General features: G+C 35.7%; 1 protein-coding gene across 6 annotated transcripts in view; it reads left to right on the top strand.

Annotated features, from left to right (window-relative positions):
• Positions 1-20,647, top strand: part of CSPP1 (centrosome and spindle pole associated protein 1) — a 198,077-nt gene that overhangs the window by 154,989 nt on the left and 22,441 nt on the right. For all 6 annotated transcript variants that reach the window (XM_087420484.1, XM_087420485.1, XM_087420483.1 and 3 more), the window contains 9 exons: positions 450-602; positions 3,831-3,943; positions 4,876-5,025; positions 5,436-5,582; positions 8,461-8,565; positions 10,393-10,459; positions 11,284-11,401; positions 16,107-16,246; positions 18,852-18,992. In XM_087420484.1, the coding sequence (XP_087276610.1) occupies positions 450-602; positions 3,831-3,943; positions 4,876-5,025; positions 5,436-5,582; positions 8,461-8,565; positions 10,393-10,459; positions 11,284-11,401; positions 16,107-16,246; positions 18,852-18,992 (1,134 nt within the window). The remainder of the gene's footprint in view (positions 1-449; positions 603-3,830; positions 3,944-4,875; positions 5,026-5,435; positions 5,583-8,460; positions 8,566-10,392; positions 10,460-11,283; positions 11,402-16,106; positions 16,247-18,851; positions 18,993-20,647) is intronic.

Genomic DNA, 20,647 nt, shown 5'->3' with positions numbered 1-20,647 from the left:
CACCCAACCGCCAAGCCACGGAGCCGGCCCTTTGTGTATATATTTTAAAACTCCACATGATTATATTTTTTCATTAGGAATGCTAATGATTAATGGGTAAATTTCACTATCACTTGTTTTGAATTGTTACTATGGTTGTTCTATATTAAAGAGATTCCAAGTTCTTAAGTAACATAGATATGAATATGGTTTTTATTGGTTGTCAAAGATCTATATATTCTTAAGTTCTCTACTGATTTTGAGTTTATTTTGTAAGGTTATTTTTTTTAATCTTTTCATAAATTTTGATAATTTTGTTTCTGTTTTCAGGGCACCAAGATACCATTGAATTATTCCAGCTCTGTCCTGTTGTTTTCTCTCTGATTCCCTACTTTAAGAAAATGTGTTAATAAGCATACTAATTATAGAAATCTATTTATTGAAATAAATGGCTTATTTTTCCCTCTCAGCTGATTTGAATAGGATGCACAGACAAAATATAGATGCCTACCATAACCCAGATGCAAGAACATATGAAGATAAAAGGGCTGTTGTATCTCTAGACCAAAATTTAGCCACTTCAAATGCTGAGAACCTAGAAGACTCTGCAAATAAAAACTCAGGTTTTTAATCACATTCTTTTTTTTTTTTTTTTTTTTTACATGTCTAAAGTCGTTCAATAATATTTCTCTTCTGTTCTCTGACAAAATTCTTATTGTGATTTTGAGAATTTGATTACCCTGAGTCAGGAAGCATAACGTATTATTCATGCTATTTTCAGTACTTTTTCTTCTTAGGTATTTTGAAAAAAGTGAATAGGGAAATATAGTTTGCTTCTTAATAGTATGTATTTCTTCTCAGCTTTGTAACTTGCTTATGTATACTTTAGCTGCTGCTAACATTTTTGTTTTGCTGGTGGGAGGATATTTCTTAAAATCAAATAGTCTTTTTACACATACACTGTTTGCTTCTTATACCCGTAACTGTTTAAGTTAATGAAAGCATTATCAGGTGTAGTTATGATAAATTGTACAATGAAATTCATTTTTTGCTTGTTTGTAATCATTTGCCCTCCCTTGTAAAAACCACAATGTATGAAGAAATGAAGTAATTAAAAATTTAATTTGATATCTAGTCACATCCCCCTTTCTTAAGTAAATATATTTGTTTTGCTATTACATAACATCCTTTAATTAAAGGGTCTATAAATTCAAAATGATTCAATATCTTTCGTTATGACTTACCAGGAAAAGTTGTCATCATCTTTCTTTAGCAAGTATACATGAAAATATGTTGTATATTTAAAAATCAAAGGAAGGTTAAAGAATATACCACCTTGCACTGTTTTTTAGTACCTATAGAAGTAACCGTTTATTTACTATAAATTCTGCTTTTGCACTTAAATAAAAGTTTTCATTTTAGACTAGAAAAGAACTTTATGTTAGAAATTCCTTCTAAAATATCCCTGTCTGATCATACAATCTTTTAAAAAACATTTTACTTTTAACCCATATGACTTATTGGCCAGACAGACAGATTAAATGGGGAGCTGTGATTAGAATCACTATCCTTGCATCTTGTCAAGTCTTTGTATTTCTGCAGCCTTTTGAACACTTCAGGAGATGGATTGTTTGTTGTTTCCATGGGCAACCTGTACCACTGTTTGATCTCTAATTACAAGAAAATGCTTTCTTACTTTGATCCACAATAGATTTTTACCCAGTGGATCTGGTTTTGATTTTTGGAGCACTAAAATTAGAACTTTTGATTTTGATAAAATTATTAATTTAGCTCTCACTCTGAGTCTGTAATAATTCAGTGTACAGGAGGAGCATCAAAACAGCTTTTCATATTATTGAAGAGCATTTTGGCCTCTTTCTGATGATTGTTATTGTTATTTTTCTCTTCATTCACTGCTGCTTCTAGTAGTCTGTATTGAGATCTCAGTGCCACAGACCCCTTCTCTATCCTTTTCTTCCATAGCCAGTATTGTTTGTAGTTCTGTCTCAGCCTAGAACTTTATGTTAGTAATAACACTTTTAGGCATCTAGCTCTGCTTACCAAGCAAAAACACTGGAAAAGTTAAGTTTCTATAACCCCTTCTCAAGAAAGAGCATAAGCTTAATGATTGAATATGCACAGCAGAATTTATTTCTGTACACTGCCAGGGTTTGGTGCTAGTGTTGTGGCCAGAATACTCGAAGAAATCATACAAAATCATAAAATGTTAAAATTTTCCTTTATTTGTGAATTGAAATTCCCTAAATTAACTTTCATTCCCTAAGAATTAACCTAAAATAGACTTTCTGAAGGCAAGAAACTATCCAAACTCACTTAATTTGTTGCTATGCCGTCATATATATGTATGAGTGTTCTGTGTATACATATATATGTAATGTGTGTGTATTTATATACGTGTGTGCACACATAGACATACATATGTGGCATTTAATATTTTAAAAGCCTTAGGGAACTCAAATATATCTGAAAATTGAAAGTTATAGTGTGTGCTTAAGGTTCATTATCTTCTAATGTTTCATCTTCATTAGGCCTGTTTTTGAGGCCCTTCCTCGTGTTCATTGTTTTTCTTTTCCTTTATGGTCCTGGATGAAGAACCATATTTATGAAGTCAGACTAATTTGGCTTAAATTTATTTTTTGACTTAATAATGCCTAGATACATTTTCGTTTCCTTTGTATAGAGTATTTCTCTTTGGTTTTATTTTCATAATTTATTTATTTTTAAAAGAACTTTTCTTGTCTGTCTCTAACAGTATTTCTTCTCTAATTGCCCCAAAGGTTTAGAATTTGAGTGATCATCAAGGTGAAATATACCACTCAATTTTGTTTTTCTAATCAGCTTTTCCACCATAACATAAGATTTTGATGTTTAAGCATTGATTTGGTTTTCTGCTGATCTATTCAATTAAGCATTAATAACTTTAAACACAAAGGCAAAATAGATCTAAATGGCAGCTAAACTACAAAGCTGTTGGCCTACACAAACTGCATGAGTGAGAAATAAATTGCTTTAGATTGATAGTATAAAGAATGAGTCAGTAACTAAAAAATAATATAAAAAGTTATGTCAGGCTTAAATTCAAATACCATTTTTTTTTCTTGCATTCAAAGAGACTCCTGGGGTATAATTATTTTTCAAGTTGCTTTTGTGAAATAATTTTTTTCCTTTCCCAGAATGTATAGTACTATTTTATAGGTAATATATAACATTTTTATTGTTCATGTTTCTGTCCCATTAATTCGATAGACTTTTTAAGTAAAAACTATTGCAATGATAAAGAGAGTCATTCTAATTTTTAAAAAATATTTTTAGAGCTGACTTTCTAGTCTATTGTTTAAACCATAGATGGGAAGACTTTTGGAGTTACTGATTTTTTAAAGCAATTCTAGAAATTTTTTAATATATGTATACATAATAGATTTTAAAATATAATTAAGCAGTGTTCTTAAGAAAGGATATTTACATACATAAGAACTTAAACATATGCTTTTTTTTCTCTTCATGAATTTTACTTTAAAGCCTTTGCTGCAATGAGAGTTGTTTAGGCTGTTAGTGTCTATGTCTCCCTAGTGTCTTTCAGGTATAGATAGATACATAATGATTTTTCAATTATTAGTTTTATTTCAGTTTCATCATTTTTCTTTCTCATTACTTTTCATCTGGTCTTCAGATTCTAATCTCAGCCTTCATCTTCTGATTATTACCTCTGGACTTCTGAATTTAACACATTTTTTCAAAATATGAATTTATTAGCAAACTCTTCATTCTTTAACCTGTACATTTTCTAAGTATTAGCCAATGGTATATTTTTGCAAAATTTCTCTTTCAAGGTCATATGCCAACACAGAGCTCTCCTTTTGCTCGGGGAAATATATTTGGTGAGCCTCTAACTGAACTTCAGATTAAACAACAAGAATTATACAAGAATTTTCTTCGTTTTCAGGTGAAATGCTTATTTGATCATAATTTCAAAGTTTCATAAGAATTTTAATAAACTAAACCTGCAAAGATTTAATCTACTGGATGAAGAATAAATTCTAAAGTGCCAGGCAGTTATTTAAAATATCTAATTTATATCAGATATAAGTAGTAGTAAAATTATATTATTTCACTTGTATCTGGAAGAGGAATATGGAGACATGTTAGGTATACCACTTGACTTAATCATTTCTAAACTTTATTAAATCATTAATTATTAAAGAATTCTGAAATTTCTAAAACTGAAAGACAATGAAATATTCACCAATAGGCTTAGAATGAATCTTTCTAGATGCTTATGTATTAGTCATAAATCAGTAGTGTTTTTCCAAATGATTTGATATTCTTGACTCAGTAGTTTAGATTATAAATAAATAAAAACTAGGGGCCGACCCAGTGGCGCAAGCGGTTAAGTGTGTGTGCTCCGCTGCGGCGGCCAGGGGTTCACTGGTTCGGACCCCGGGCGCGCACCGATGCACCGCTTGTCAAGCCATGCTGTGGTGGCGTCCCATATAAAGTGGAGGAAGATGGGCACAGATGTTAGCCCAGGGCCAGTCTTCCTCAGCAAAAAGAGGAGGATTGGCAGATGTTAGCTCAGGGCTGATCTTCCTCACACAAAAGAAACCCAATAAATAAATAAATAAATAAAAACTAGATGTCACACTTTGTGGTTATTTCCCCATTTATGTATGTAAACAAATAGCATTTAAAATAGTAGAAATGCCCAAAGGAAGACACTTGAGCCTCTAGTGTTTATTAACTGAAAATTTTAGGAACTTATTTTTACTTGCAAAAAGAGGGTACAAATGTTGAATTCATAGGATACTAGGAAAAATTAAGTGGCATTCTAACTTTTCAATAGTTTTTATGAAGTAATAACTAGGTTTAATTCTTTAGATTGAGGAAAAGAAACAGAGAGAGGAAGCAGAGCGAGAGAGACTGAGAATTGCAGAAGAAAAAGAAGAAAAACGGCTTGCAGAACAGAGGGCACGAATTCAGCAAGAGTATGAAGAGGAACAGGAAAAGAAAAGAGAGAAGGAGGAGGAGGTGCATTTTTTTTTCCTATTCTGTTTTTCTGCTTCGTCTGCAAGTGAAATCTTTATTTTGACTTGGAAAGAGATTTATTATTTACGAAGAAGAACAGCCTTGGAGTACATTTAGAAAATATCAGGTCAATATTCAGTCATTGGATATTATGTTATTAAAGTGAAAGACTAAGTTAAGCAAAGAGATAAATGGTGACTTTTTTAGGCCAAAAAATAGTTTAGACTGATTAAGGATGTTATAAAAAATGCTTAATATTTCATTGTTAAGCAGATGACATCTTTATGTTACAGAACACAATATCATCTATATCTTCAATTTTATCTCTTTATTTCAGACAAATAAGGCAGCAGATTTTTGAATGGACTATAGAGTGTATGTATGGAGTGTATATTTTTCTCTTTATTTTAAAGCAAAGGCTAAAAAATGAAGAGCTTATTCGGTTAGCTGAAGAAAGACGAAAAGAAGCAGAAAGAAAGAAGAAAGAAGAAGAAGAAAAACATAACCTACAACTTCAACACTACTATGAAAGAGAAAACATAATTGGGGAAGAAACAAAGGTAAGTTTCAGACAAAAATGTCAATTAAAGCCCACTTTCACCATAAGAGTTGTGGAGTTGTTAGCAAAAGAGAGAAAGTGGAGGAGGTGCCTGTGTTCGTCCCTTCCATCTTACTGCTTCGTTTGGGTGCAGTGCACTGAACTTCCTGACTGTGCTTTGTTGCTGTTTTCCCCTCGATGAATGTACTGGGTTTACTTACCTTAGCCAATTTTAATCTTGTTCCCATGGTCTATGGATCAGCACCCTACGAACTGTTCGTGAGAAAAATACAGAAATTGGGAGTAAGTGTTTGGGAACTTTTTCTGGGAATTTGTCAAAGTAATTTTACGTCTGTTGAATCTACTAATAAAAAAGTTGAGCTTGAATTGTATACTGTCTTTTTTAAAATTTTCACTTATCTAGTAATTCATTCTCACTCTGTTTTACACATTTGTCCAAAGAAACTGATGGCTCACCACAGACTAGTTTGAAGTCCATATTTCTGAGATAGGAGGTTGACATTCACAGTTAGGTGCATGAATCGAAGTTATTAGACAGAGGTTTTCCTCTCTAGAAAGCCACTTGGCCCTTATGAGGATCCAGTTCACACCCTTGCTCATACGTGAAAGCTATATTTAAAATTTTGTATGCATAAGTGTCACTGGGGACTTGTTTAAAATGCACACTCCTGGGGCTGGCCCGGTGGCGCAGCAGTTGGGTGCGCGCGCTACGTTGCGGCGGCCTGGGGTTCGCAGGTTCGGATCCTGGGCGCACACCAACGTACCGCTTGCTGAGCCATGCTGTGGCAGCATCCCATATAAAGTAGAGGAGGATGGGCACAGATGTTAGCCCAGGGCCAATTCTCCTCAAGAAAAAAGGGGAGGATTGGCATCGAATGTTAGCTCAGGGCTAGTCCTCCCCACAAAAAGTAATAAAATAAACATTCTTGGGTCTTTGTATCTACAAGTATCTGATTTATGAAGTCTGAGGGCAGGCCAGGAACCTGCATTTTCCAAGTATCCTTAGGGGTTCAGATGCAGTTGGCCTATGGACCACATCTTGAAAAACTCTATATGTCTTGTAGGTTTAATCCAATTAATTTAAGAAAATTATTTTCAGAAATTTAGATTTATATATATAGTATTTATTCGAAGCAGGATGCCTCTGGTGTGTTTATGATAATGGTTTGGTACACTGTTTAGTGTATAACCTACTGTAGATTAACATGAGCCATTTCTGATTGGTTCAGATACACTATTTGATTTATCATCCCAAGGTTTTATGGTGATATAAATGATAAGTATTCACAATTAGAATTTGCTGAAATATTGTTTAAAAGGGAATTTATAAGTAAGATCTATATTTTTGTTTGTTTTGTTTATTTTCAACCTTCTAGGAATGTTAGGCAATACTCTTCATTCTCAGGATATAAAGTTAGATATATATTTCTTCAGCCTTTTAAAGTATATTATTCAAATGTCATATCATTCATATTTTTAATTAAGTTTGTTTTAGGGCAGTGTTAGGATTACAGCAAGATTGAGCAGAAAACACAGAGATATTTTATTGTAAAATCGATTTAAGAATGAAAGACAATTGTTAGTTTCCCGCAATTTTATTTCTACCAATTTCTTATAATGTTTAAGAAAAAATGCTATTTCTTAGGAACATACAATTTATGACTGTTATAGTTTAATTGTGAAGTACCATAAAGTTTTAAACCAGCTTTGTTCCATTTAATGCATTTTGCCCTCAATTCTGAAATTATCATTGCTAGCTGTCTCTTTTTCATTTATTTACACCTGATAAATATTTTTGAAAACTCTTTTAGTTTTTACTTTTGTGTCACTATTTTTTATTTAACTTGTATGTTTAGTTTGTTGAATTTGTTTCTTTTTATCCTAATCTGAGAGGTATAATCTTTTAAATGAGGATATCTAAATCTGTTTATGTTTATCATAACCAATGTGTATTTGATCATATTAATTGAATTTGTGATGTATTTTTGTTTCTGCTCCCTTGATAGTTACTTGTTTTCTTATTATGTGGACTGTGTTTTTTTTGCTTCATCCTCTGCAGTCCTTTAGAAGGTTTATATTGTCTTTATAATTCTGTTTGGGGTCACCTAGAGGTCTTTTTAAAAAAGCTTTCTCCTATATCTCTATTTTTATCAAAGTCACCTGTGAAAGTAATATTTGATTTTCTGCTGTGTAAAACGAACAGTTTAATATCCACACATATACTCTGGTCTGGGTTTGTTTTTTTTTTACCCAGATAATTATCACTGCATTTTGTTGGGAGGTTTTATGTTTTTAGCATTTTGATTTTAATGTGAAGTTGGGAACTGTTAGCTTTGTTACACTATAAACTGAAATGTGTTTTATTTTCTTGTGGAGGCATAGAACCCTATTGTGATCTTGTAAATTCCCTCATCCATGATGCTTTTGGTGACCAGGGATCTAGATTTTAGAAGTTGATTTATATTGTTTTCCAAAAAAGAGTTTCTGTTTTTTCATATTGTCCTATTTCTTTTTATTATTAAGGTGATTTTTTACTTTGGCTATATTTTTTTATTTTTCTTGCTTTCCTAATATTTGGTATGCTGTTGCTTTACTTAAGTTTGTTGAAATTTTTTATCCTAATCTGAGAGTTATGTTCTTTTACTAGGGATATCTAAATCTATATATGTTTATCATAACTGCTACATTTGATCTTTTGTAATTGAATTTCTGATTTTTTTTTGGTAAAAAAGTATTTTATTAAATAAAAGCAATAGTATTCTGCCCTTCTTAGATGGTCTTGTCAACTATTAGCAGTGCGTGTGTATGTGTGTATGTACATATGTTGGGGTGTGTGTGTGTATATATATATATATTTTTTTTTTTTTCTTTTTTTCCAGCACTTGAGACAGCCTTCTCCTGTAGTTCCTGCTCTTCAGAACAAAATTGCAAGCAAACTCCAGAGACCTCCTTCGGTTGACAGCATTATAAGTTCCTTCATTCAAGTATATACTTTCTCTTCTGATTTGTTAATCCTAGCTAAGTTATTGGATTGAGGGGATTGAATGAGATTTTCTTTTATCATATGTAGTTAGGTTACATTTTTTCAGATCGGAAATATAGATAATGTAGATAATGTAGACAATTAATTTGCTGCTTCAGTTGAAACTGGTAGTACTTGATGCCCTAAAGTTTAAATTCTTTTGAGAAGTCATAATTTAGCAATTGATTCTTGTCAAGCCCCCTCAAGAAGGCCTTTTCTTTGATAATACATCTGGCGAGCTGTAGTTATGCTAATAAAGTCCGTTATACCTTAGACTGAGCTATAATCAAAAGAGACCCGGGAAAATGTTCCAGAAGGGTTAATCCTTGAGTTGACTCTTGAAGAATGAGTAGGAATTTGCCATAAAGAGAAGGAGGGTGAGGGACTTTCAGCGTGTGCAAAATCATGGAGGGAAGTGTAAGCTGCATGGCACACATGGCAAATACACTGTGGTTTGGTCTGGCCTGATAATGCCTGACCAAGGTGGCAGAGGAGATGGAGATCAGAACATATACAAGATGTTGTATGGAGTGCCTAAGGGGTTTGACTTTAGCTCATAGGCTAGTGAAATAACAGGCTAATTACCAGAATAGAGACAGAATGTTAGAACGTCTTCCTGAATGCCACCCTCTGAGATTCTGATTTAGTAAGTCTGTGTAGATAATGTATGGGAATTCATTGTAATATTTTAAGTGGGAGAATGACATGGCCATATTTGCCTTGCATAAGGTTCTTTCAGGCAGTGGTGTGGAGATATATTTTGGAGGCCGTGCAAGACTGTAAACATGGAGGCAAGTTAAGCTGCTTTTGCAGAAATCCAGATGTGAGACTTTGAGAACCTAAACAAAGGCAGTGACATTAAGAACTGAAAAGTGCTTCAAGATACTTTAAGAGACACAAATGGTGGTATTTACTGACTCTGTGTGTGGTAGGTAGGAGTCAATGACATCTTTCAAATTTCTGGTGAGGGTTATAGAGTAGGCAGTTGAAAATATAGGTTGTGGCTAAGGAAGGAGCTCTGGACTGGATTTGTAGTTTTAGAAGCCATTAACATTGTTGCTTGTCAAGTGAGTATGATTGTCTAGGATGAGTTCGGAGGAAGTAAAGACGGCTGAGGATGGAACATTAGAGCATTACCAACATTTAAGAAGCAGAGAAAGGAAATAGAGACAAGGAAAGTGACAAAGAGTGGCAATGATATCAGTTGCTACTGGCCAAGTGAAATAAGGGCTTAAGGTGCTCATTGAATGTGTCACTTGGGGATCACTTGGTGACATTGGTGAGAGCAGTGTTAGTGGAGTGATAGAGTATAGAAGCAAAGGCAGTAGCTGTGTGGTGAGGAGTGGGAATGGGAATGGGAATGGGAATGGGAAAAGGAAGTTGGTACCATATTGCATTTACTGTTCTTTAAAGAAGCATGGCTATAAAGGGAAGGAGAGGATGGACAATAGATAGTGAGTGATGAAGGGTGAGGTAAAATTTTTTTTTAAAGAAGGGAGAGATTTTTAAGTATAGGCTGAGAGGAATGTGTTTGGAGAGAGGCAGAGGGTGGAGAAAAGAGAATAATTGATGGAAGAGGTGGGAGTCACTTATCAGATACAGAGTTACAGGAAAAGGGATTATTTCTGGATGGGGCAAGGACTCTCCCATTGTGATGGGAAGGGTAAGTTTATAGATTGGATAGGGGAGTTGGGTTTCTTTTACATATAGTGACTTCAAAAAATTACTCTGTCAAGTTTCTGAGTAGGGAAGACATACTGAGTGTATCTTTGTCATGAATATTAAACAGGAAAGTTCCGTGTCCAGGGCACAGTCTCCTCCGGTACCTGCCAGGAAAAATCAGCTCCGTGCAGAAGGTAGAGTTAACTATTAAACCTGTAATCTAGAAGATTTCTTTTTTTAACTTTTTGTTCTGAAATAATTATAGACTCACAGTACGTCGCAAAATAGTACAAAGAGGTCATGTGTACCCTTCCCCAAACTTTGTACATCTTACAAAGTACAGTATCTCACCAGGAGATTAACATTGGTGTGCTCTACAGAACTTCATCAGGTTTCACAGTTGTAACATGCACAGATTTATGTGTCCTTGTGTTTGTGTGTGTAGTTCTGTGCATTTTTATCATGTATAAATTGTGTAACTACCACGCAGTCAAGATAGAGAGCTGTTCCGTCTCCATAAAAGAACCTCCTTGTGCTGCCCCTTTACATTTGCACTCTCCTCACTCCAAAAACATTGCTGAACTTTTGAAATTCCTATTTTATCAGAAATGTGTTTATGGGTCTTAATGATATTTATAAATATGATCTGTGTATATAAAGCATTAAAAATAAGTTTTATAAAAATGTCTCTGTGAGCATTTTAGCTTTATGATAAGTCAGGTTATTTTATTTTATTTTTTTTTTAAAGATTTTATTTATTTTATTTTTTCCCCCCAAAGCCCCAGCAGATAGCTGTATGTCATAGCTGCACATCCTTCTAGTTGCTGTATGTGGGACTCGGCCTCAGGATGGACGGAGAAGTGGTGCCTCGATGCGTACCCGGGATCCGAACCCGGGCCACCAGCATCGCAGCGCACGCACTTAACCACCAATCCACAGGGCCGGCCCCAGGTTATGTTTTAATGTTTAATCTTTTGTTCTTATACCTGTCTCATTTTTTACTTATGGGAATTTGCAGAGGAGAAAAAAAATGTAATTATGGAATTATCAGAAATGAGAAAACAGCTTCGTAGTGAAGAGCGGCGTCTACAAGGGCGGTTGCTCCACATGGATGGTGATGATGAAATTCATATAAGGCAAGTTTCGAATTGCATTTTTTGTTTGTTCTTGAATTTTTTGTGTCCAGGATAAAGAGTCATGTCAATCAGAATTTATCCACTAATTCTACAGTTTTGGAACAGGATTACTACCACCTTTATTAGAATGGATAGTTTGCATGCATGCTTGAAAAAGTTTTTAACAGATTCTTGGTGAAATTCTAATCACTAAAATTGCCTTTTGCCCCTAAAGAAATCTAGCTAAGTAATTATATTCTGGTGGAGGGACTTGGGGCAACTAATCCAAAATACTACATGATTCTTTGAGTCTCTTTGTAGTTATGTGGTAGGTTTTCTTTTTCTTTCTTTTTTTCTTTACTGGCAAAACAGTTCTTGACTAATAATCTTTTTTGATCCACATTCTTCAATTTTATGTAGATAAAGTTGCCTTCATAGAACATTTGTCCACAATTTTTGAATTTATTCACTGTGAAAATATGGGATATTTAATAAATATTTAACCTAATATAAAATTGAGCATTTTAATTGTCCTTCTGTACTGCCAGTAATATATTTATGGCAGTGGTGATCGTGGTGGTGGTGGTAACAGAAGGTTGGGAGTGGGGAGGAAGAAAGAAGAAGAAGTAGCACTTTCTTGAAGGAAAACCAAAAATGATGTCCCTAAGCGTGAAATGTTGAATAGGATTAGACTTAGTGAAGAATCAGTATTGGAAGCAGGCCATTCTTCCAGCTGTGTCTTTAGGATGGATTGTTTGTTTCACTACAGAAATCAGTGACTGACAAATAATTGACTAATTCTGGACCTTATGTACACAAAGCAGAGGGATGCAGAGGTTGCTTGTTAAGCTAATCTAAGTGATAAGGAAGCCTAAGATAGGACAGAGATAGTTGAAACAAGACTAGAAGAAGACATAGGCTAGACAATTATAAAAATAATCTCCGTACTTTCCCTTTCTTCTACAAAACCAGGTGTAGAAATTTAGTTCCTGAGGGGAAAATGATATAGGAATGGAAAATTTCAGGGTTGGAATAATCACAGACAATTACATTTTAAAGCTAATTTTTACGTTCTCCTTCAACAATATATTGTTTTCTGAAATAGTATTTTCCAGCAAAATAACTTACAGATTACCAAACATTTCTGATCATTTTTTGCAAAAGGACTCATAAATTTTATAAGGCAGTGTTATTCAAACTACAGGTTGCAATCTTTTAGTAGGTTGTAAAATCAATGTAGTAGGCAACTACCACACTTTCCTTAAAGGGTGTTTATTTTTTTATTGATGTCATAATAGTTTATAACTTGGTGAAATTTTAGTTGTATATTATTGTTTGTCAGTCACCATATAAATGCATCCCTTCACAAATGGTGTTTATTTAAAAAAAAAAAATAAACGGACTATTTTGATATAATTTTAGATTATAGAAAAGTTGCAAACATAGTACAGAGAGTTTCCGTGTACCCCTCACCCAGTGTTCCCTAGTGTCAACATCTTACATTACCAGAGTACATTTGTCATTAGCTGACATTGGAATGTTACTACTAACTAAATTCCAGACCTTTTGGATTTCTCTAGTTTTTCCACTATGTCCTCTTTCTTTTCCAGGATCCAATCAGTACAGGGTACCACGTTGCACTGAGTTGTCATGTCTCCTAGTCTCCTCTGGTCTGGGACAGTTTCTGAGTCTTGCCTTGTTTTTCATGTTTGTGACAGTCTAGAGGAGTATTGGCCAGGTATCCTTTAGAATGTCCCCCCATCTGGATTTGTCTGATGTTTTCTCATGATTGGACTGGGATTAAGGGTTTTTAGTAAGAACAGCACAGGGTGCCCTTCTCATCACTTCATATCAGGGGGTATGTGACATCCACATGACATCCCTGGGGATGGGAACCTTCATCATTTGGTTAAAGTAGTATTTGCCAGGTTTCTCCACTGCAAAGTTACTATTCTTGAGACACAAATCACTAAGTTTAGCACACTTGCAAGAGTGGAGAGGGAGTAGGATTAAGCTCCATCTCCTGATGAGGGTGTTATCTACATACTTTATTTAGAATTCTTCTGTAAGAAAGCTTCATCCCTTCTCCTCCCTTTATTTATTTATTCAGTCACTTATTTTTATCACTGTTGCCTCATGTATATTTATTTTGTCCTGTGGGTTACAATACTACATTATTTATGTTGTTGCTCAAATTGTTGCAGCTTTGGCCACTGGGAGCTCTTTCAGGTTAGCTCCTGTGTTCCTTTGACATGTCCCCATCCTTTTTTTTTTTGAGCATTTCTTTACTTTCTGGTACTACAAGATGCTCCAGGATCATCTTGTCTTTCCTCTGCTCCAGCCCTAGAATCAGCCATTTCTCCAAGGAACCCTGGTTCCTCTTGGAAAATGATATTTAGAAACCAAGCTCTGGATGCTAAATGTGCTTGTTGCTACTGGGTGTCATTGCTTCTAGACCCTCAGTGGACAGATAATATATGTGTATACTAAGTCATAAACATATCTATAATTGTTCCTATGTCTATCAATTTGTGTATATATTAAATTCATACTGATATCTCTGACTCAAATCCAGTATGTGGTAGGATTTTAATGTAGCATGTTAACTTGCCTAATTATGCTTTGATTAGATTTTTGTTGGCATTCTCCAAGCATGTTCTGGCCAAGTAAACAGAGTGAGGAAATTTCAAGATATAGACAGGCTACATAATGAAATGTTAACCCAAGGTGGTAATTTTCAATGAATAATTCTTCCATAGTAGGTCAACTTCTTCTAAGTAATTGAGAGGTGAGTATAGTTTTTCTGTATTTACTTTTAGGATATTATAAATGCCTTAACTATTGCAGCTTTCCGTATTCCAGACATGCATATTTGATTCAGTAATAGATTTTTGACATTTTATTTTCTTTATTTTCATTCATAAATTGAAGACTGTGCTTCTCTTTTCGCAAACCAGTATGATTTAAGAAAGAGAAACTAGGCACGTTTTGTTTTCTCATTTGCAAGTCGTACATAATTTCTACCCCATGAGATTCTAGTGAAGAATAAATAAATGTATTTACTTGAAAGTACCTTATAAATTCTATGTACTAACTGAAGTTAGATAATATATGTTAGAATTACCATTATGTAGCAAGATTTGGTTAAATAATTTACTTTGGTAATTTTTAATATGTATTGTGATCAGAGACATCTCAGGGTTGGTTCTTTATTCCAGTTTTATAATAGCTTCACAAAAAGAATCTTTATTCATTAATTTACCACATTGATCTCCTACTGTGTGCTAGGCGCAAAACAAACACGAGCCAGCTCATGTGCAAAGATGTAATAACCTAATTCCCAACTAAGCAGCCTATTTAACTGTTAGTGTTAATAGAAGCTAGACAGCCGTCCAATTTAATGGCCTTCTAGAGGGCTTTTTAGTATTTGTTTTGCATTTTAGTGAATCTCTGTTGCAGTTCCTATCACCCTAGGTGGTTCCCCATTAGAGATCTGTTTCAACCTTGACAAGGTGGTTTTGTGGCCCTGGTGAGTCCTCCCTGTGAAAAGAAACTCCTGGAGAGCAGGGGTATTGCGTGTTGGAATCCCAGCTATTTCTGTCTAGGTGCTTAGGGAAGATTTAGTGAATAAAGAAATGAAGGCAGGAGTCTCACCAACGCTCTTACATCTATAGCTTAGAGCTGCATTTTCAAAAATAGAAGGGCCTTCCTAGTGCTGTAGAAATCAGCAGGAGATACGTGGTTTTATTTCGTTTTCAGGGCTAGAGATACCATCCCCCATCCCAGTTCTATTATCGTCACTCCCCCAAAGCCCCAGCAGAAAACCCCCTTACTAAGCTACCTGCCTGTTATGTTAACTTCCTAGGCATCACAGGACTAGAATGTTAATTAACTAATTAGGTATTAGCAACTAATTCAGGTTCCCTGAAAGCCTGTTGTAAAATCAGTGTTCAGGACTGTGGATAGTACCCATTTCATTGGGCAGCATATTAATATTGTCTTTCTTTGTATAATTTCTATTTTAGGCTGAGGGAAAGGTAACATTTATTGAGTGCCTAATACATGTCAAGTACTATGCTGGGTACTTTACAATGTATAACTTCACATAATTCTCATGCTGATACGACTAAAAGGGATAGACATTATCTGCATCTTATAGATGATGAATCAAGGTCAAACTACTAGTAAATAGCAGAGCTGGTCTTTGAATCTTAGTTTCTCTGACCTCAAAGACTGTGATCTTTCTACTACATGAACATTTTAAGGGAAAGCTTAAACCATTGTGATCAGAGATTACAAACAATGACCTTATAAATACCCTATTTTTTAATATAGGGGATTGAAATAACAGCTATTAGAATAAATTTTTATGATATACTGTGGTGAAAGATGCCAAATTTCTTTTTTTTTTTTTTTGTGAGGAAGATCAGCCCTGAGCTAACATCCATGACAATCCTCCTCTTTTTGCTGAGGAAGACTGGCCCTGGGCTAACATCTGTGTCCATCTTCCTCCATTTTATATGGCACGCCACCACAGCATGGCTTGACAAGTGGTGCCTCGGTGCGCGCCCAGGATCCGAACCCAGGCCGCCAGCAGCGGAGAGCATGCACTTAACTGCTACGCCATGGGGCTGGCCCCTCCAAATTTCTTATACAGAGAGTTAAATAGGAACTCAGATTTTCTTCCCATAAAACACATTTATCATAATTTGTCATTTATCTATAGGAAAAGAGAAAGGAATCCCATGGATATATTTGACATGGCTAGACATCGGTTGCAAGCTCCTGTCAGAAGACAGTCACCTAAGGGCTTAGACCCTACTACTTTTCAGAATATTCATGACTTTAATGAGCTGAAAGATAGAGGTAAGTAGAATGCTGCTATTTTAAAGGTATAGCAAGAGTGTTCTACCCATATTCAAGTATCTTTTAAAGATGTTTGTATCCTTTTTCTAAAGTAAAGTTTCATTTATGATATTTAAGTGAGAATGAAAAAAACTTCTTTATATTCTAGTTCTTCAGTGTACCAATCTGGTAGATGAAGCTTTACTTTGGCTAACTATTTTCTTTTGGAGAGCGTTATAGCTGTTAAAGCCTTGGGAGTAGATTAGATCATGTAAAACAGTGTGAAGGGTGGCACTTGGCATTTTATGGAGGATGGACAAAGTAAGATGAGTGTAGGAAAGAGACTAAGAAGGAAAAGCCAGAATGATTGGAGGAAAAGCAGGAGAATGTGGTATCCAAGAGCTGAGGGGAGAGAGTGTATCAAGGAGAAAGGGTTGTGTAAGATGAATATTCGAAAGTGTCTGTTGAATCAGAGGTCATTGGTGACCTCAACTAGCTCTTTTTTAGTGGAATTATGGAATCGGAAGCCAGTTAACTTTGGAGTGAGGATTGAGTAGGAGGCAAAGGTTGGAGGCTGTAAGCATAAGACAACTCTTGGAAGAAGCTTGGCTGGGAAGGGGAGGAGAGAAGGATCCAGAGCTAGAGAAACTTGTTAGGATGCTAATGTGAAGAACTATTACAAGAGAAAGATGCTTAGGATATAGGAGAGGGAGGGAATGATTATTGAAGAGAGCAGGGTACCTGAGTAGGCAGGGGGAAATATAGGATTTTTGAAGGAAGAGAACAGAAAAGATTCGATGTAGCCACTTAGGAGGAGGAGAGAAAGTTTATTAGAGAAATAGGATTGCCAAGGTACACAGAGCCTGCAAGACTGAAAACGTGTAGAGGAACCAAAATATGTGTTATATGGTATTTTTCTTTACAGAGTAGTGGAGGAAGCATATTGTTGGATGTGTGGTCATATGACCTATACCAGATAAACTAGAATTTAAACTTTTCTTCTTTTTCTTATTTTTAAAAATAATATCTGTATTAGAAAGCTTTGAAAATACAGAAAGATAGAGGGAAAAATCACTGTACTCAAACCACCTAAATATAAACACCATTAATGTTTTGGATGTTTTCTAGTCGTCTTTCTGAGCCTAATTAAAACAAAAAAAGTAAAATAAAAGATATAATTATGTTATTTAGTTTTCTCTTGTGTTGTTCGCTTAGATTTACAGGTGTCATCAATTACATATACCATAGTTTTTTTTATGCTATCATTTCGATTACTTACTATATGACAGGCATTGTATTAAGCTAGTGGATCTCAGAGTTTGGTGAGGACCTCACAGGGGACCCATGAGCTCAAAATTGTTTTTGTTATAAACTAAGACATTATTTGTCTTTTTCATTTATTCTCTCATGTGTGTACAGATTTTCCAACGGTTACATGGCATGTGATGACCTCATTGTTCTGAAGTTGGTAGAATGTGTGCTTGTGTATTCTCATGTTTTAAAAATTTCTTAGTTTTAATTTCTGATGTGGGGTGTGTGTGAGAGAGAGGGAGAGATACACATAACTAAAAGCTCCTTGGGGTCCTCAGTTTTTAAGAGTGTAAAGAGGTCTTGAGACCACAAAGGTTTAAACCATAAAATTGAGCCATTCGTCTCCCTATATTACCATTGCTAGTCCTCATTCATCGTATGACTTAGTTGTTGATATATTTTGTTTTCACAGAGAGGAAACTGAGTCTGGAAGTGGTCCAGTCCAAGTTTGTGTGTCCAGAGTCTCTTCTGTTAACTTTCCTCTTAATCATTTTCTAATTCTTAGATATTCAACATGCTTCCCATTTTTCACTATTATATTATTTTGATAATTTCTGATCATAAAGCTTGTTATATAGTTAGGTTCATTTCTTTAAATTATATCCCAGAAGTGTAATTAGTAGATGAAAGGGAATAATATTTTCAAGCCTTTTTAAGTATATGAACTCTATTTTTATTCTCAAGATTTAAAAATTAATGTTTAACATTTTCATTCTAATCAACTGATATTCTTGGACTTGTGGCATAGGTGAATTCTTAGACTGTCATTTCCTCCAGTAATGAAATCCTTCCTAAAGTTCCAGCCAGCCTGCATTTATCTTGCTTTTTGCACGATATTTGCAAAGGCTAAAATATTAATTGGCCAGTAACATTATGTTTTCTTTTTTCTGGTGTATTTTAGGGAGTGGCTGTGATTACGTTGTCTCATGGCTGCTTGAATTACAGCCATGTGACTGCTCCTTGGATATACCTGTACATGGTTGCCCTGCTGCATGCTCAGGGTGGCATGTTGGGGGACGTGGGGGAGGTAGGGATGGAGAAGGCGCCAGTAAGCTGCTGCTTGTTCTGGGGACCTCCTTATACATTATCAGTGTAATGTAAGTTTGTGAAAAGACATTTATTTAAAGAATATTAATTTCATGTTCTTTAGTTTTATGATGATTTTAATGTCCCTTGACTTTGGTGATGTCCCATTATTTACATTGTTCCTTGACTTTGAAATTAGGTTACTCATATGTTACTTATAGTGAAGTTTTATAAAATCTCATTTGAAAACAAGATTTAACTTAGTTATATAACTTATTTTTTGCACCAGATTCAGAAACACGAGTTGATCTGAAATTTATGTACCCGGGCCCTCCAAGAGATCGTCACACCTTAGAGATTCAGCAGCAAGCCCTGCTGAGAGAGCAGCAGAAGAGACTGAATAGAATAAAAATGCAGGAAGGTGCTGAAGGTAAGAAATAATCATTACTATTTCAAATAGTATCAATGGGTTGTTTTTTTGTCAGCTTTGTTTTTCCATCTCTTGTATCGATTTCAGTCCCGGGCAGGCTCCCTTCACTGGCCTGTAGTCCCAGAAAAGAACAGGTCCCCAAGAGGGCTCTGATTGGGTTGCCTGGGATCATGTATCCATGCATGAGAGGGGGCCCAGCAATTCACTGTAGCCTGAGGATTGAATCCCTTGACTAGGCCAGGTGGCATCTGCACCAGAAACTAGGAACCAAGGGAAAGAATGCTGGGCAAACAGATTAGTGCCCTGCGGGGCATTCCTCTACATGTGTGTCTGTGTGTGTGCGTCTAAGTTTTGGTATGGCATAAAAAATCTGTAAAGCATCAGACTGGCGTATGCATATGTTTTTGTATAATTAGCCAATCAACAGATACTTTCTGAGTGCCTACTCTAAGCGCAGGTACTGACCCATATCCAGGAGATATGCTGATGAGTGAAATATGCTGCTGCTCTCAAGGAGCTTAGACTGTATTAGAGAAGTCAGACGCTAAATAAGTGTAAGTGTGATGATGCTGCAAAGGAGAAATCTAGGGTCCCTTGGGAGTGTGTAACTGGGTGGGCAGGCACCTAGAGGCAGAGTGGAGCTAGTTGCTTCAGAGAACATTGATGGGCCCTATTGACCTGGGTGTAGTGCATGAGCTAACACATATTTCACCAGCTTTGCCAGCATTCAGGCCATTGAGGGTAGCCATGGAAAATGAGTTATAAAAACACAACAATCGGGTAATAAGAATAGGAGGAAATGGTCCTACCAGTTGTTTTTAGGGAAATTTAAAACCCTACCTTGGCAGGCTAGTCTGGCCTTCAGAATTTGAGGAACATTTTTTGATGGCGTGAGACAGTATCACAGGTGTAAGTGGTGTACCACTTTAGGCCCAGATCATAGGTCAAGACTTTGATAAAAATTGATGTAGGGAAAGTCTGTCCTCCATCTTGTACAGAATTTTTAACAGTGGTCTCATAGATCACCTTCTGACAGCAGAATAACCCAAATCCAGGACCGGCCCCGTGGCATAGCAGGTAAGTGCATGCGCTCTGCTGCTGGCAGCCCGGGTTCGGATCTTGGGCGCGCACTGCCGCACCGCTTGTCAGGCCATGCTGTGGCGGCGTCCCACATAAAGTGAAGGAAGAGCGGCACGGATGTTAGCTCAGGGCCAGTCTTCCTCAGCAAAAAGAGGAGGATTGTCACGGATGTTAGCTCAGGGCTGATCTTCCTCACACACAAAAAGAATAACCCAAATTCTATGATAAATAGTAGGCATATCATCAGGAGAGAAGAGAGAAGCAAGTACATTCTTAAACCTTTACATCCATTTTGGTGGAATTTTTCCTTAGGAGACCCAGTTGATGATCTGATCTAGTGTGATCTTGGCAACTTAGATTGATTAGCCCAAAAGTAGTCCTCAGTCCGCATTTTGGCACTTAGGGTATCCATTTCTCACGGCAGCTACCCCTCAACTTCCAGCAAACACTATGATGATTTAATTCATAAGAATATGGTTTAACTATGAAACAATCACAAACATGGCTATAAGATATTCTAAGTAGGAATACAGGCTATCGTTGGCAGCCTATTTATTCCCAAAGGCAGTATCTAA

The sequence above is a fragment of the Ceratotherium simum genome, chromosome 31 (assembly GCF_057802395.1).
Source record: "Ceratotherium simum simum isolate JZ-2026a chromosome 31, ASM5780239v1, whole genome shotgun sequence".
Lineage (NCBI taxonomy): Eukaryota > Metazoa > Chordata > Mammalia > Perissodactyla > Rhinocerotidae > Ceratotherium > Ceratotherium simum.
This window is presented reverse-complemented; position numbering and strand designations above follow the sequence as displayed.